The 19,061-nt window shown below is 38.9% G+C and overlaps 1 protein-coding gene across 2 annotated transcripts in view; it reads left to right on the forward strand.

The window, feature by feature from the left end:
• The window catches only part of rassf5 (Ras association domain family member 5), a 110,273-nt gene that overhangs the window by 37,672 nt on the left and 53,540 nt on the right, over positions 1-19,061 (forward strand). Inside the window, exon 1 of one of the 2 annotated variants that reach the window (XM_020526641.2) lies at positions 6,822-7,370. The exons of the other annotated variant lie outside the window; for it this stretch is intronic. Within the exon in view, the coding sequence (XP_020382230.1) occupies positions 7,254-7,370 (117 nt within the window). The 5' untranslated portion in view covers positions 6,822-7,253. Of the gene's footprint in view, positions 1-6,821; positions 7,371-19,061 lie in introns of those variants that run through there. 2 annotated transcript variants of the gene reach the window in all.

A 19,061-nucleotide genomic window follows, 5' to 3' on the forward strand; every position in this document is an offset into this window, starting at 1 on the left:
AGTCCTACAGTATGTTACCATGAAGACAGCAACTAGTGAGAACGACTGATCTGGGTATAGGGGAAGGGTGGTGGTGGTGAGGGAGTTCAAAAGTTCTCCTATCCCTAATCCATGTTCTGAATTTTCTCCCAGAGATCTTTAAATGGCACAGGGGCAGAAAGGTTCCCTACACATGGACCTTGCCATTCAGAACTTGATTATTGAGGTGGTGGGAAAAGCGTGGCTAACTCAGGTGCAAATCCATATCATTATTTGCCCTTTCTGCCACTTCCTAGGAAGGGAAAAATCCTGCCATAAAAAAAATGCTTACTAAATGTAAGATCATTTCAGCAAAAATGCTGGGATTTCATTTAATTTGAAATTCTTATGGAGCATAGTTTGCGTCTTCACTGGATGTGCATGTCTGAGTGCAGCTAACTTACAGAACCTATGGAAAATTATACAACCTCTGCCTCCTTCAAGCCAAAACTAAAGTCACCCCAACCAGTGTATCGAGCTGCAGTATGATGCTTGTGTATGTGAGGAAGTACTGAAGAGCTCACAACAAGAACGTGAAATCTTCAGGAGAGGAGGGGAAGAAGGAGAAGTGAGGAAATAAATACAAGCTCCAGTATCTATCTACCACTATGATTAATTTATGCAAGTTAAAATACACGTTAATATGACTGGAATAATTTCATTTTGTGATTCATTGTACTAGTTAGGGCAGGAGTTCTGCAGTCACTATGCCTACATAAAAGCAAAATACTCAGTGCTATAAATCTTTAATAAAGTGATAGAGTGCTGGAGAAAAAAGTCACACGATACCAGGTTGTAGTCCAACAGGTTTATTTGGAATCACACCAGCTTTTAGAGCACAGCCCCTTTGCCAAGTGCGATGCTGGAGAAGCTCAACAGATCTGGCAGCATCTGTGGAGGGAGAACCAGAGTCTAAGTTTCGACTTCACTGAAGAAGAGTCATAGAAGAAAAATCATGTTGGACTCAAAACGTTAACTGTTTCACTCCACTGATGCTTCCAGACCTGCTGAGTTTCTCCAATATTTTCTGTCACTACAACCAACCAATTTTGGTGTATCAGCAGAATCTTTAGAAGAATTATTCTTTCTGCATTTTTAAATGTATCTTGAAGTTATTCAGAGCAATATATTTATAACCAAGGTAATTCTTGTTAACAATTGTTTTGGCATTGAAAATTGATTTTTATAGTGATGTAAGAAGTTCATACTTTCAGATTTTAGTTAAATATTTTAAAAAAATAATTAATTTTTAACTTTGTTTCTCTTAATCTCATCATTCTTCCCCTTTCTCTTTATTTTGTTTCCAGTACCTGATTTAAAATTGAGTTAAAAATTCCGGCTGTCGGTTCCTTGTTGAGACTGATTAACAAGTCTTCAATTTGGTTAAACATAGTTGTTTGTCCTGTTCACACAGCTCCCGGATCCCCGGCAGAGGGTCCCATGTCATTTTGGCTCTATATACACAGAAAGATCCAGTGGAAAAACACTTCTAAGTCTTTGGGCAGGCTCCAGTTTAATAATTGCCTATGTTCGTTTGCCAGTCATCGAAACCAAAATTCAGTCTTTTGCATTAATTGTGCTAAACACATTGGGTACCAGTATAGTCTATGTTAGTGGAGGTTTATAATGTTACAATATTCTTTTATTCTTATTTAAAGAATTATCTTGAGATAAACCAACTTCTTATTCATTGCACTGAGGCAGTTGACTGTATGGAGGGGATACGGTTCCGTACCCACTAGAGGCCCTTTTCCTATGTAACAATTCACCATTTTGTGTCTTTAATGATGTCTTATAAGGCTGGTTGATATCATGGGCCAGATACTATTTTCGCTCATTATTTAAGTACATATTTTCAGCAGTGATAGCTGAATAGCAAACAAAAGTGAAAAGCACCAGCTAATTCTTACTGCTTTCTCACTAATGAAATGTAACTTGAGATTTGACCACAAAGACAGCCTGAAGATCATGAGGCAGGAACCCTTTATTCCTCTGACGTCATCTCACTATCTCATCATCTCTCCCTTTAACCATAAAGGGAAATTAAGGTTAAACAAGAAAATATTTATATGGAATTAAGCCATTTGGTTTACATTGGCCTGCAGATTGTTTGTTTGTTTGTTTGTTTGTTTGTTTGTTTGTTTGTTTTTTTTATTTCTGTCTGCTCCTTCTCTTTCCCCCAAAGACATTCTTTCTTCCAGGGATGGTCTGATCAGCTGCTCCAGCTGGCTGTCCCTCACCCTTGCCACCCGTTGGTGGATGTCCTGGCACAACTGCTTGTGTGCTCCTGCTTAGTGCTCTTCGTGACAGGCTGCACTTCCATACAATGACCACCCTCTATGTGAAAAAGTTGCCCTTTAGATCCCTTTTAAACCTTTCCCCTCTCTCCTTAATCCAATGCCGTCCAGTTTTAGACTGGGGAAAAGACTTTGTGTATTCACACTATTCATGCCCCTCATGATTTTATAAATCTTTATAAGGTCACCCCTCAGCCTCTGATGCTCCAGGGTAAATAGCCCCAGTCTATCCAGCCTCTCCCCATAGCTCAAACCCTCCAACTCTGGCAACATTCTTCTAAACCTTTTCTGAATCCTTTCAAGTTTCACAGCATCCTTCCTATAGCAGGAAGACCAGACTTGCATGCGGTATTCCGATTATAGCCTAACCAATGTCCTGTACAGCTGCAACATGACCTCCCAACTTCTATATTCAATGCACTGACAATAAAGGTAAGCACACCAAACGCCGCCTTCACTATCCTGTCTACCTGCGACTCCACTTTAAAGGAATATGAACCTGCACTTCCAAGGTCTCTTTGTTCAACAGCACTCTCCAGGACCTTACCATTAAGTGTGTACGTCCTGCCCTGATTTGCCTTTCCAAAATGCAGCACCTCACATTTATCTAAATTAAACTCCAACTGCCACTTCTTAGCCCATTGGTCTGTTTTACTACTCACTGAAGAAAAATGTTCCTCCTTGTGTTTTTTTAAATGTTTGACCCTTTACTCTGAGATTATGCCATCTGGCTCTAGATTCTCCCACAACGGAATCTCTCTCTCCTCCTCTACCCTGCCAAGCCCCCTAAGAATCTTATAGGTTTCAAGAAGGCCTCCTCTCATTCTTTTAAACTCCAATGAGTACAGGGCCAACCTATTCAACCTCTCCTCATAAGAAAATCTCTCCATGCCCAAAATCAACTGAGTGGGCTCTCTCTGGATTGCCTCCATCTGTCAAGTTTTTGCCAGCTCACATATCCCTCTCTAGACTCTGTGCTATCCTCACTACTTATGTTCCTACCATTTTTTTGTGTCATCTGCAAACTTGGCAATTGTACATTCATTTCTGTTGTCAAATTCATTAACATATATTGTAAAATATCAGTTTGAAGAGTACACTGTTGCTTATATGGTAGTTAGTCTCTTATGGTAAAAGTTATATGGTACACCAAGGAAAGTCATTTGTACATGATAGGATTTCAATATTCAGATTAGATGATAAAGAAACTTGCATGTACCATAATTTTTAACTGAGTTGTCTAACCTACCAGCCTTGAACATTATTGTTCCTGTACATTAGCAGAACTGTTTGTTGTTCTAGATAGTCCCTCTTTTTGTGTTAGTCTCTGCATGCATGGCACATATATGGGTTGTTGACCTTTCCTCCAATATCTCCTGGTTGGAATCATGTACTTTCTGATTTTGTTTCAAAATGTTCTCTGCTGACTCTGCTGAATTTATGCTAATTATCAATCCAATGTAGCCTGCAAAACACTGTAAAATCGCTTCTTGCACATTTTGGGTCATTAGTCTGAGCTTTCAATTTGTTTCTCATAAGATGACTGGCTTTAATTTCATGTTTTATACCTGGAATTCCAGATATATTCATGCTAACATTGGCATTGGGCTGTCTGATTTAATTTCACCTCTTTGGTGAGTATCATTCTTCACAGAGCCTGAACTTCACCTTCAAGAGTTTTGTTTTTGAAATGCCATAAAGCTCAATGTTGTAGGAAGCACCAGGGTCTATGTAGTACTTCATTTTTGTTTGCACTTGTTCTGCTGTTTACTTCATAGTAGATACAAACCATTTTTCTCTTAGAGCAAGTTGGCAACTTAAATCTAAAGTGTAGTTTTGAATTGTCTGAATCTTTGATATCTGTCAAGTCCACTCTTTTGATTTGTTGACATCATCATCTGACATTTCTGTGACAATCATCTCTACAGGTTTTATGGGCTTTTTTTTTAAAATCTTCATTCGGTTTTGTTTCGTGCCGTTAAAATTTTCCCAATGGTTGACATGCTCCAGATCAGTTTTGTTTTGCTGCAGTACAATTAGTTCCACTAAATTGGCACCTAATTTGTGAATATTCCTAGTCAAATAATTGGCACTGTTAAACCTAAACCAGTGCTTTTCCAATTTGGGGCTAAAATGTTGCTAAGACCCCAGGCTGGAGGAGGAGGAGTTAGATGCCTTTGAGAGTGAAAATGGGGCTTGCTTGTTACAGCAGGGAAGAGCTGTTTAATCACAAGTTCATTAGGTGAAAAGCACCTTCCTTCCTATTGGGCTTTTTTAGGACAGGTTTATAAGATTGAATAATTTGCCCATGCCCTCTTAAAAGAAATTGCGAGCTTTACAGGGACCTCTCAATGGTTAGAACTCGGTCAGAGCTCAACAGCAGCTATTGCTGCATCAGAGGCTGTAATCCCAAACTTTTGCAACCCACAGTTTTGAGAAGCTCTGATGTGAACTGTTTTTAACTGCACGCAGGGTAATATTAATTAATTAAATTAAAGGATTAATCCCAGTTTGATCCTAATCTGTGGAAATGCTTTTTTTATATTGCAACCTTTGGCCAACTTCTGAGGCAAGCTGCCTATAAATATCTTGCAGGTTAGTCATACAGCATTCTGGATCATTTCTGGTGCTACCTTGCCATTGCCTTGAAATATTGAAGATTTCAAAAACTTCAAGATTTTGTTTAACATTCTTTTGGAAATACTATTATTGTATTTAACTATATTCCCCTTCCCAACCATTAATACCAAATGTGCATCTCCCTCGTGCATCTACAAATATTGATCTATAACTTCTAGGTTGTTTTCATTATTTTCCCCTGTGCATTTCCAATTCTCAACTTTTCAAGACATCAATGTATAGTACTATAGGTGCTGGGTTCCTTTTGATCACTCATTCAAACGTCATTTCAATAGATATGATGTAATCATCCATAAATTCGCAGTAGCCAAGTTGCATTCTCTATCCTAAAATAAAATCCACAAGTGTCCTGCCAGCAGAGGTCACTTCCCTCTCCATTGCCCATTAGTTTAAGGCTAATTGTAGCATCTGACAGGGAACTCCGTATGAACTTGGATTCACAAATGGTTATGGTAGTTCAGACGTGAAGTCAAGATGCTGCTTGAGCCATTGATTAATTTAATCCTCAGATTATTGATTGTTTTGCTAGCCTATGGCCCAATGTCACGCTTGACTTTGATTTCTAAGGCAGATGTTATGCGTTCATGTCAGGGACTAAAGATTTGGTAATTTAAAAAAAAGATTTCGTCATATCTCTGCTGATATTTCTGTGCAATATTGAGGGATTGCTGCATCCTCAAAGTTGAGCTGGTTATCCAAGTGTGACTGGTGAAAGTAAGGAGTTTCTGGTCTCCTAACTAACAATTATCCCTCAGAGAAACTAAAACAGATTATCTGGTCACTTGACCTTTTGTTGTTTTTGAGCCCTGGTGGGACAAAAGTGACTGCTCTTCAAATGTACTTAATTGGCTGTGAAGTGCTTGGCATTTCCTGAGAACATGAAAGATGCCTTATAAATTTAGAGTGCATTCTTTCTGGTTCAGCTTAAAAAAAATGCATTAAAAAGCAATGGCAAAATTGAATTTAATGGAGATATGACCTTAAAAGTTAACAATGTAACTAAAGAACAGGAGCAGGTCATATAGCCTCTCTGACCTGGTCAGCTCAAGGCTAATCTAGATTTTAACTTTTGACTAGTGAGTTCATTCTCCGCTAATGGGGAATTGAGCTATTTTGGAAGGAGTAACTATGACAGGATTTGTTTTCAAAAAACATTTAAAGTAACCTCAAAAATGCCTTCTTTTGACAGTTTTTCATTTTTATTGTTTTAATTGAACTTTAAACTGGTAGATACAAGGGAAATGTTCTGAAAAGGCTACAACATTAGGGAATTTTTGGAAAAAAACTTTGTGGTATTGTTATTACATTTCGAATGCTACTCAGTTAAATGCAGGCTATATTTGCATTGTAATAGATGCAGGGTACTTTTATAAACTTAAAACATCGAGTGTTCCTGTCAGTGATGCAACATACATTGTGTCATATTTGGAGATTTTGCAAGACTTTTAACCAAATGAGCATTCCTGTTAAAAGGGTTACAAGCTTGTATCCACATTCTGCAATTAAAAATCAATTGCATTATGCAAAATGATGGTACATAATGGGTTTTAAGTGTACAAGGAACTAAAAATATACAGTGAATTGAATTAATGAAATAAATTGCTGATTGTTATAACGTGGAATAGAATTAAAACTAAGTATAAGTATTTATATGTTTAGCCACTAAAAAGATGATGGCTGCTGACAAATACAATACCATTTGCATTTTCTTGAGAATTTCATGACACTTAAAATGGCTGTAATAAATCAACACGTATGTTTGAATTTAATATTTTAAATCTTGCAGCAGGAAGTGGCTTTGCTTGTTGAAACACATAGAAGTAGAAGGCAGGAAGGAGCTGACCTCACTCAGCTCGTGTATGCATGCAGATAGCTGATTAGCCACAGATGGTGTGCAGCACAGCAGCCAACAGTTCCACAGCTAGACTGTCAACTACACTGTGTTAAGCCGGCTGCCAGCAGTGACTTTCTATATGGCAGTGAAAGATAGATACACAGCCCATGTGTAAATAAGTAATTTGGTGACAGAAGCGAAGACGTAAAGCGCATGGAGGATTAAGTTGCTAAACATTAACAACAACTGAAGTAAAAGCAAACAGCTGCTGCTGATCCAGGAATAGCGAAGACTCCGCGTGTGTTGTATGATGCCCTTTTCCTGCCTCACGCAAAGCAACTCCTGTTTGCATTGGGAAATCACAGTACAGTGGTCCTGTGTTTAAAGCGGTCGGATCTGTTAAATAGCACACTAAGTCCTCTTGGATATTCTAATGATTTTTGAACACCAAATTAAGTCATTGGATGACGTGGAATACCAGTATGAGCAGTGGATATTGCAGCCTAGATGAAGACTTAGACTATTTCTTTACCGCTAAGACTTCATTCTTTAGGAAACCTCAGAACAAGCATTTAGAAAAGGTAACATTTTTCATATATGATGAAATTAAGTGCTCTATTGACTTTGAAGTTGGTAAGAAGTCCATCCTTTGCCTCAAAAGATTTTTGCAGTTATAGCAACCAGTTAAACGATATAGTACACAAAGTTGTCATTAATGTTGAAAGCAAGGTAGTAACCACAACTGATTGGCAGTAACTAACTTCAGTCAGCTCAGAAATTTTTCTGCTTTAATCAACATTTTACAAAATTGGACGGTGAAGAAGGCAGATTTTTGAAATTCAGATTGATGCTGTTTCATCCAGACGGCAATCAGTCTACTTATAAGAATTTATTCCAAATACTCGTTCAAATCATTTGTTGTATTTTTTTATAACACTGGGCAGCAGGTATAATTCAATTTTGAATAAATTGAGGCAAATGAATGTGAGCAAATGAATATGCTAAGAAATTAAAAATGAAGGAAAACTTGGGTTTGATAGTGGCCTTCATGATCTACAGATGTTCAAGTTCACGTTAAAGCTTTAATTTAAGGTATACTTTTGGAAATGTAGAAAATATTGTAAAGTAGGAAATTCAGCATCTAACTTAAGCAGAGCAAGACCCAACTAACAGCAGAGTGATAATGACTAATTAACTTTAATTTTGTGTGATTTAAGCAATAAATATTGGTCAGTACTTTACATGATTCCTCCGTTCCTCAAAATAGAATCTTCTTTGTCCTCCTGGAATAGCAGACACAGCCTCTGTTGTATTTGAAGACTACCATCTCTGATAGGCCATGTTGCACTCTATACTGCGCTGGAGTATCAGCCTGAACTTCTGTGCTTGAGTATCTTGTGGGATTTAAACCTACAATATTCTGACTTTGACTCCAGACTGATTCACTGAGCCATGTTTGTTTTTTTTTTTGAAAAAATATTTAGAGATTTATTAATAATTAAAACTTTAAGAAACTATTTAAAATATTTAGCAATTTGTTTTCAAATACTCATTGCATACAGTTCTGCTCATACTAGCACATTAAACTTTGTACTGTTTCTTGGATAAATATTTTGGCCTTTTAACAGGCCACTCTTTGCACATTTGAAAGCAAAAAAATGTCGATATCCACTGTCAAATCTAATGTTGCCAGTTTTCTGAGAAAGAAATGCATAATTCTTGAAATTATGTGCAGTATATTAGCTTCACTAAACTATTAATGGAGCCACCTTAAAGTTGTTTTTAAAAAAGCCCACTGGAACATATTAAGCACAGGGAAATTACCTAAAACTATATTGAGACTGCTTTAATTTTCCATAATTCTTTCTCTAGCAAAGTAAATGTGTTGAACATCTTCAACCTAAAGAGTATGTAAAAGTAATAAGGATACCATCACTAATTAATTAGAGTTCTGATGAGTAACAGACTATGGATTCCAATCTCTTGTGCTATTTCATGTAAACTCTGATGACTTTGTACAAAAACGGGTACTAATGCAAGTATCTAAATAAACACTTAGTCAAATAGGTGATATGACTTTTGCTATTTCAAAAATATGACTTTTCTTTTGCTTTGCGTTTCTGCGGTTCCTTCCCAGCAATAGTCTTAAGGCTGCATTTCTAACTTGCTTTATATCATGTCAAGGAACTTTATTTGTGACTGGTCATTAGTATGAATAGTCAAAGTAGAAGGTTAACATAAGTGATGCCGAAAAGTCGAATCAAGAATGGAACATTTGAGACTTTAGGTATAAGAATTTTTTAAAATGCTACGTATGACATTTCAACTCCTACATCCTTGGACACAAATTGCTCATACCATTTCATGCTTCAGTAATGAGATTAGCAACTAAAATGCAAACAGATTTTAATAAAATGTATCGTTGACGAATTATTACATTATTGAAAGTTTAGTAGTCTCCTTTGTAATACCCATTTAAATATTGGTCAGCTATTCATGCTGAAATCATAAAATTGTCCTTCTTGTAGTCAGTGAATCTTTTGTGCTTTCCATAGCCTTATTGACTAATGTCTTATAGGGCAGGAAATCTGCCATCCTTACCCGGTCTGAACTACATGTGGTTCCAGATCCTCTGGGCAATTAGGAGTGGGCAATAAATGCTGGCCTAGCCAGTAACACCTTCATCTGCGAATTAATGTTAAAAAAGATTAAAATTCATGGAGTCCCCAAGGTGTATATCTATTATCTATGCAAATGTTTCAGAAATCTTGTTCATGACTGATGTGTTTAACTCCATTATTTTTAGTTTGAGGAATTAAGAATTAACTGTAGAAAATAGGAACAATGCAATTAAAATATCTTGAAACCCAATACACTTAAAAGGTTGGATTCATGTTGTTTTGAGAGATTAACAGTTAGAAAAGTAAGATTTTTTTTTACAATGGGATTACTCAGCTAGAAGCATTATGTCTGAAAAGATTGCAGTAATGTCCAGAGGCAGTATTCAGCAAACCCTAGGTTAAGGATAGCACCTAATAGGCTAGTCGTCATGGAGATGGGTGGAGCTTACTGTTCTTTGGTTTCAGTATAGTTGTGTTTCCTAGGAGAGGAATGAATTGCACCTTGAAGCTGAGAGACTGCTGAAGCAAGGGATAACAAGGTGTAGAGCTGGATGAACACAGCAGGCCAAGCAGCATCAGAGGAGCAGGAAAGCTGACGTTTCGGGCCTAGACCCTTCTTCAGAAATGGGGGAGGAGAAGGGGGTTCTGAAATAAATAGGGAGAGAGGGGGAGGCGGATAGAAGATAGCTGGAAAGGAGACAGACAGGTCAAAGAGGCAGGGATTGAGCCAGTAAATGTGAGTGTAGGTGGGGAGTTAGGGAGGGGATAGGTCAGTCCAGGGATGATGGACAGGTCAAGAGGGCGGGATGAGGCTAGTAGGTAGGAGATGGGGGTGGGGCTTAGGTGGGAGGAGGGGATAGCTAGGAGGAAGGACAGGTTAGGGAGGTGGGGACAAGCTGGGCTGGTTTTGGGATGCAGTAGGGGGGGGGGAGATTTTGAAGCTTGTGAAGTCCACATTGATACCATTGGGCTGCAGGGTTCCCAAGCGGAATATAAGGTGCTGTTCCTGCAACCTTCGGCTGGCATTATTGTGGCACTGCAGGAGGCCCAGGATGGACATGTCGTCTGAGGAATGGGAGGGGGAGTTGAAATGGTTCGCGACTGGGAGGTGCAGTTGTTTAGTGCTGAAGCAAATAGGTGTAACTGGCTTCAGGCAACAGAGGTTTTGCTGTTAGCAGATTCCCACCAGTGCTGAGAAGTCCCAAGGAGTTCATGCCATGGCAAAAATGTAGAGATATAAAGAAGCTCTGGGACAACACAGCGTGGAGCTGGAGGAATACAGCAGATCAGGCAGCATCAGAGGAGCAGGAAAGTCGACGTTTCGGGTCGGGACCCTTCCTCAGAAGGTCCTGACCCGACACATCAACTTTCCTGCTCCTTTGATGCTGTCTGATCTGCTGTGTTCCTCCAGCTCCACATTGTGTTGTCTCTGACTCCAGCATCTGCAGTCCTTGCTATCTCCGTAAAGAATCTCTGGGAGTCATTGATGGTTTGGTGCAGCTCAGTGAGGTTGAGCAAATCCATGAGCATTATTTGCTTATTGTTATTGAGAAAAGTTGTAACCTGGAAAATTCAGCTGCAGCTCGGTGAAACGAGCTTTTTGATAAAAGTTGAAATTATGCCCATATTTAGATGTTTTGGGAGCAGTCTTGAGCCCTGGGAAACTTCCTATTGAAAGATTTGGACTACAGAGCCACGAACAGTCATTGAAGCAGTTCAAGTAAGAGACTTTGAGGGCTTTCTAAGACAAATCTTCAAAAATGAAAAATTGGAAATCCTTTTTGAAATAACTCTACAGAGGCCAGTAGCCTGTCACCAAGTCAGCTTTTATTTTCAGATGAACAGTTCAAAACTATAGTACTGTCTCATACAGAGTAAGGCACCAGAATGTCAGTACCCCTGATACTCAACCTTTTTATGTCAGTCAGGGCTCCAGATTAACAACCCTAATCAGGGAACTCATATTCTATGAAGTCCATGTGGCTGACCTCACTGCAATCATGACACTTTTGAAGGCAGAGTATTAGTGATCCACAGTGTCCCTAACAACTGTCTTCACCCTTCTGGCCATTTAGAGTGAGGCCTCTGAGATATTCAACCACAGTTTATCTGTTAACTCATGTTTACCTCATGCTAGTCCTGAATGTTAGTATTTAGTTGCATATATGAAGTAAATACGGTTTACAATAATTCTTTCTTCTATGTTGTACCTGTATAATCATTATTGCTTATGTTTGTTTTGTTCAAGTTTGTTTAAATTTGCCCTAGAATCCTGGTACTTATTTTCTTTGTCCTTGGTTCTTGCACACATTCTAGAGTCAAAGAGTCATACAGCCTGGAAACAGACCCTTCGATCCAACTGGTTCACGCCGACCATGTTCCCAAATTAAATTAGTCCCATGTTCTTACATTTGGCCCGTATCCCTCCAAACCCTTCTTATTCATGTACTTATCCAAATGTCTTTTAAATTTTGTAACTGTACCTGCACTTACCACTTCCTCTGGCAATTCATTCCACACACGAACTGTAAAAAGTTGCACCTTGGGTCCTTTTTAACTCTTTAACTCTTTCTCCTTTCACCTTAAAAATATATCTCCTAATTTTGAACTCCCCCACCCTAGGGAAAAGACCCTTGCTATTCACCTTATCTGTGCCCCTCATGATTTAATAAACCTCTAAGGTCAAACCTCAGCCATTATTTTTAAAAGATTGTTGTCTATCAAACTAGATTATAACAATGATCCACCTTGCTCAATATTGTTATAACTGGTAGCATAATTTGCCAGTTTTGTTTGGGATCGTAACGCAAGGAATAGGTTTACTGGACTGAGAGATCGTTCTCATTCATATTTTAAAAGTTGGGTGGGCCTGAACTTTTGGTATTTCTTCAGCATTAGGTTTTTGCATGCTATTCTTTCTGCTTTATAAATTTCACCTGATTCTGATCAGACTTTGGTCAGTCTTCTTTGAAAGCTCTCTGAACATGAAGTGGACTTTCAGTTTGTGATATCCATTTTTATCATTGGACGTTGGAGGATGCTGTCACAACATCCTGTCATCTGGTCTCATCTAAAAACAGGCATTAAAATTATCTGAACTATGCTTAATTCAGATGTAGAAATTAGTTTCACATTCATCTCCAGAGCTTATAATCATTAGAATTATAATCGTTATCAATCAAAGGTTTCTTAATCAAATGAAATAGTACAGACTATTATGTCAGTCGTTGTGTTTTATTAAAGTATTTTGGAAGATGTGTTTCCTAGGTTTATACTCTGAGGTAACTAAGGCAGATTATTTTAACAAGTCTTTAGTCGAGCAATGAGAAAATTGCATTTTTTTTTGTTGAAACAGTGTATAAACATCCATCCTGATAAAACTGTGGTGAGTTTTTTTTTTTTGTTGAATCGATCTGTTCTGGTCAGGAACTGGGCCTGCTTGAAAACTGTCAAACATGTCCTCCTCTCTATATTACGCACCATCTCAATGCAAAAATAATTTATCCTTGCTTGAAGGTTTCCTCTTTCAACAAAAATTTTGAGCATTGAGTTGGCCTTACAACCACACATGCATGGCTATAACCTTTCAATCTACAGTGGCCAAAGTACTGATTTTAAATAAATAACTTGGTAATAAGCATGCACATTTATCAGCCATAGATCAATAATATTGAAGGTACATCTTCTGTAATTATTTTGGCTCCAAATACTGCTTATGATAGGTAAAAGATGATCAGACGTGTTTCAAAAATGTCTGATTTATTTAACAGTTGATTATGTGAGTATTATAACTTGGATAATTTAGTGGAGGGAGGCTTTTGCATCCCAGAGCATAGTCTTCAAAAGGGCCAGAATATTCTCTTGTCAGAGCACCATTTCATTTCGACATTGCAAATATTCTTTGAATGGTAGGAAATTTTACTCATGTCTATTTGAATGTAAAATGAAAGGCAGCCAGAGGTAAAATTACGAGGATTAATTTAGTGACAGAATCATAAGCAAGGCTAATTAACATTTTTATTGCTTATGGAATTCTCCTTACACGCACAAAATATCCATCTTCTACAGAAGAATGCAAGTTCAAAGTGAGAATCCATGATCTGTTTTAATTATTGCAGTTCAAACAAAATTAATATTTTGAAAAATTCAAATAGTTTCATTAATATGCCTTCAAGAAGTCAATGAGGGTTGAATATTGATTAATACCTTTTGTTCAAAAAAGTTATAAATGATTATTCATCTATAATAAAGCTGTTCTTCAATCACTGAAGTAATAATTCAGATTTGCATGCAGTCGTCAGGAATAATTTAATGTGCATAGGTTACTTGATGGCTTTATGATAAGATTGATTTAATTTCCTCTGGTGTTGCCTACTTTTCTGTATTTTATATATCATAAAACACTGATGTCGTGTGATCAGCTTTTGAATTTGTTAGTGAAATACTATAAATCTTAAGATTATAGACAATTGATAAACAATAAATTAGTTTAATTGTTCATCATGATATTGCTACCTATCATTCAAGGATTGTGATATTGTTTAAAACAACAAAAGTAAATATCTCAATCACAAGTTTCACATTCATTCTTTTAGGAAATGTATTGAATAGTGCCAAGAAGATGGTTCATGCTAAAATTGCAAATATAAAATCAAAAGAGACATTAGCACTTGATCTCCTGAAGTAAATAAGTTCACTTTTAATAGAATACGAAAATAGTTTTGTCTTCATGATCTGGAATGACAATTCTTTTCCTGTATATGCAGGTTGCTTAATTTGTTAGTTCATGTGGTGGACTGCACGTAAGTTTTGAATGACACGTGCTTCATGGTGGTGTAACAATATTTAAGACTATTTTGTGGTTGTATAATCTCTGATTATTCTTGGTTTCCTGATCATTCTAATAATATATTGGTGCTAGTTAATATATGGTACCAAAGCAACTCATTCAGTGACTGATAGTCATATAACAGTTACTGAAACAGCAATTTTACCTCAATGTTCAGTTGAGTACAACTGGAAGTTCGATTATTTCAAGCAGCAACATACTTTAGCAGTTCGACATAAAGGATGCAGATTTGAGATAATCGATCTTGTCCAGTCTCCCTAACTTTGCAGTGATTGTCCCCTTTTTATATGATAAATGCCTTTGTCTTTTCTCTTGCTGTTTTAATAGACTATGCTAATTAACAGGTTGAATATTGTCTTAATCAGCAAAAGAAATTGTTCATTTCTAATCAGCTTAACTGTACTTTAAGCAATTATGATGATCACAAAACTTATTGGAAACATTGGCTGAATTTTACGAAAAATTAACTTCGGTGACTTCCAAGGAGTGTTTCTGTCTGTGAATTATAACTAGTTACCTGTTTCAATTCCCTACTGCTTACATCATCATGTATGCACCATTCCTCCGTGGCACCACACTTGCACTATCATGAAATCACCAGCAGTGGATGTAATCTCCACTGCTGGGACCATCGTGGATTTTAGCCATAGGCGCCATACTTTAAGTTCAGCTGTTCACCTGGTCATTTGCTGCAGCCACATATAGCTCTTCATATAGTTGTATGAATGGAATAAAGAAAAGCTTTTAAGGGTACTTGCGTGGCATGGGTGACTCTTTTGAAAAAGAAGCTCATTTGTAGATGTATTGCTACATTACATCAACCACATTCTGACTGTCATTGTAACTGCAGTTGCAAGACTCAAACCACACACACTACCTGTCCTTAGCTGTCCTCGGCTTGCTGATATGTTTGTAGCCCTCTCAAATTTTCTGGGCCCTTGTTGTGCAGCAGTCATGGTGTAGCTGGATCCATTGCCGAAGGAAAAGTGTAGCACTGCCTATCACCCTGTAAAACACAGCATCTTGTCATTGTCAGTGTGGAGCATTGCATGTCGGAAAACGTTTAAATGGTTGAAAACATGAATGTCTTTGAATAAGGTGAAAAACAAACATAAATGCTGCATTTGCTTCTGGGAACAAACAGGGGCAATTTGCCTTTTAAGGAACAACAAGTTTGCAGTGAATGAATGATCACTGCACCTAGGTCATGTCTATTGGAAATTGTTATCAATTAAATCCTGTTTTGCTATATTGTGCCACTCTACAATGCTGAAGATGATATTTCTCCTATCAATGTTCTGTTTGTCCTTGGACGACAGCTCTTCAGCATCCCCTCTTAGCCTGATTCATTTGTCCAGGACACAACATGCTAGGATTATGTAACATAATCTGGCAGGACTATACGGTTCCCCAGACCAGTCGAACCATCAGAACCTCATCTGCAGGAGGCCTGTTGTCAACTCTACCATGGTCCTGGTGGAGGATTGGGTTGCATTATATTTAATGCTTGGCCTCCGTTCGGGGTATGCATGGTGGTGTCATCAGGCATAGTTGTAGACGATAGATCTGGTCTCCAGTACCCTTCCTTGAAAGGCACCCAGCCCTTGAAATGAAGCAGGAAGAGTTCTCTAGGATACAGACATAAAGCAGTTTTCAGATTATCTGGTGCAGACTTCTAAAATATGGTACCAGTGATCAAAGATGAGATGTACGTTCATGGAATGGAACACTTTTTCTGCTGATTAATTCAGCCAAGTTATGATATGGTGCGCTGAAGTGCGTACAGTCTAAAATGCCGTGCACTCGGTGCGGGGGCAGAAGCCAGCTAAGTCGGCAAAATCTACTGCTCAGGATGGTGTGCTGACATGTCTCTGGGAAATGAGATGAAGTGGCGTGATGTAGCACAAACTATCAGTAAAAACCTTGATATTATTGTGGGTTGAGGATTTGGAGATTCCAAACAGGCCCACAGTACATCCTTAGAAGCATTCTGTTGTACTGAAAATTAGCAGTCTGTCCCTTTTGACAGCCACATTAATTAGGATTGCCACCCATACCTTCAGGCATAGGTCCTGCTTCAGCAGATAGCATAGTTCTGTGATATCCTGGGACATCCTCGGTCTGTGGCAACAATGCACCTTGTCCGTCCTGAGGAAATGGCACAGAGAACAATGGACTCTGGGCTTCCTCCTCCTAAAGGGTGCCATTTGCTGTAGAAATTTCATGTGGAGGCTGTTTGGCAGCCACTGGAAGTTGTTGCTGGTCCTGGGCTTGCTAACACATTTACTCCCCTTCAATTTTGTTGTGCAGCAGCCATAGTGACGAGAGCTCCTACTGCAGCTGGATCCATTGACATGGATGTTGCTGGTTGTGCTAGCATTTATTACCCATTCTTAGTTGCCCTTGAAAAGGTGGTGGTAAGCTGCTTTTCTGAACCACTGCAGATTGTGTTCTGTAGGTTGACCCACCATGCTGTGAGGGAGGGAATTCCAGGATTTTGACCCAGTAACAGTGATATATTTCTAAGTCAGGATGGTGTGTGGCTTGGAGGTGATTTGGTCAAGGTTCCAATGAACCTATGGAGAATATTGTGAACAGAACAGGTCCCTCATAATGTGAGGCATCAGCATTCACTTAAAATACAATTCGCAGCTTGCAATCCTCAATACAGTGGGACATGGAGGACTTTGACAAGGAATGCCATGGAATGTCTGTATATGTCACTTTTGATAGTGGGCCTGATTCTGACATATACAGCACATGTACACATGCTGCACCTATACAGTGTAATAATAGAGTTGTTGAAACCTTGCCAGCCATCACATACCCACATCACCGACAAAGACAGCATTGCATGCAACAGTATGTTGCTGAATATTTGCAGTTCAAGGTGAGAAGAAATCTGCTCCATGCCCTTATGCAACTTATGATACTGTGAATTATGACCCACAAGTAACACTTTTAAGGTGATTACTTGTGCTTCACAGAGATGACTAATCAATCTGTAATGTTTAATGACATGGTCAAAGTTGCTTGTGACCAGGATTTGTATCCCACATAGTTGATCATTGCACACAGTTCATGTTGTATGACCCTGTGATCAAGGATATCTTTAAACTGTACTATGCAAGAGCACTTTTGAAGGACCTCACATCACTCATAATTGAAGCCTCTGTGCTTAGACAGAAAAAAGCACTTGCACCACCCACTCCAGGAACGGTAGCGGTCTTTTTCCATCTCCATTGCATATTTGCGATTCATATAAAAATGAAAGGCACACAGGTCACTCCTTGCACTGTGTCACAAGCTCAGCTTGGTAACCCCAGAGAACATCCCAAACATTCATGTTCCTTTCTTCCTTGCACTACCTGTTGACATCATCGGTACTGAGCTTCCACATCTTTCCACTCAACTCTTCCATTTAAGTCTTCATCTCCTAACATTACTCCCTGAGCTCTGGGCTTGTCACGTAGCCATGCTAACCATTGTTATGCACTGTCCCCTATCGAAGCAGGGTGGTGGTGACTGATTCCTGAAAGGTGGGTGGTAGCTCATTGACAATGTCCTCAAATGCACCACTGTCTCCCTCATCGCAATCACTGGCCACTCTGCATTTCAGCATACTGTCTCCAAACCAGACAATTTACTTCCCAAACTTCCCTTTCACAGTGGTGGCCTCTGATTACTCCACCTTGACCTTCAGAAAGTGAATCCCAGGACTGACCATTTCTCCCCTACCTCGCAACTTGGAATGATAGCCCCTGGCTGATTTCTGTGCAACTATCCAACTGACTTACTGCTAATCCCCAAACGGTTTTCACTGGATTGAAAGACTGATGCGACGTGTTCCCTAGGCAGGACCAATATTGAACCCCTGACCCAGATTACGATTACCTCAAGTGATGGCTGCCTCTGTCAAAGTCCTTGGATTGAGAGTGGATGATGCCCTTGACTAACTATTCTGGTATCTATTGGCTGATGACAGCCCCCCTTGACTTAACCAAGGACTACACATCCATAGACATTGAGACATGGCCATTTGGCTGAAGCACAGTGTGTTTGCTGTGAAAGCTCGCTGGAGTTTGTTCTACGTGTGATGGCGCTGCAGCAACATATCCACCCCCTTGAGTGATCACAGCTGACAATTGTGACAAGCTGCTGGCTTTGTGTCTGCGCTAAAAAGCAAGGCAGAAGTACTATGAGCCTTTAAGTTCAGCATGAGGTGGAAAAATGCAAGACAGAAATGCTGTGAGCATCCCAGGATGCGCAAAGTGAGTAAGTATTAAGAAAGCAAGTGAAAAGCCCAAAAGTGCACGCTGCTGTGGTGCATGAGATGGGTGCCTGTCCTTGCATATAAAGCAGTCTTGCAATAGCATTACAAGAAAAGGTGTCAGTGTGCTCCATAGTGCAGAATTCACGTGGTTAACTGTATTCTAAGTGAGTTAAAAAAGTGCCATGATGATGTGTGAGATTGTTGCTTTGCCAGTACCAACCTCCATAGATGGGTGGTGCAAATGGTCGTTGCCCATCAAGTATTCTCTGAGGGGTTGGGGGCTGGTAGTCAGGGTAGAGGCCAGGAAGAGCAAGTGTCAAGATTCTTACCTCACTAGTCAAACTCTTCTTGAAAATGTGAATTTATTTTCTTTGATGTTGAGAGACTAACTTTTCTAATCTTGCCATATCTTCCTAACTGAGTGACCATTGTCCAAATTGTTCAGGGCTTAGGAAAATTCCACCCATTGTTTTATTTATAGACTGTTGGATGCGATATGTATTTCAAATATGTCTTACATTGCATAGAG

The sequence above is a fragment of the Rhincodon typus genome, chromosome 25, assembly GCF_021869965.1.
Source record: "Rhincodon typus isolate 14 chromosome 25, sRhiTyp1.1, whole genome shotgun sequence".
NCBI lineage: Eukaryota > Metazoa > Chordata > Chondrichthyes > Orectolobiformes > Rhincodontidae > Rhincodon > Rhincodon typus.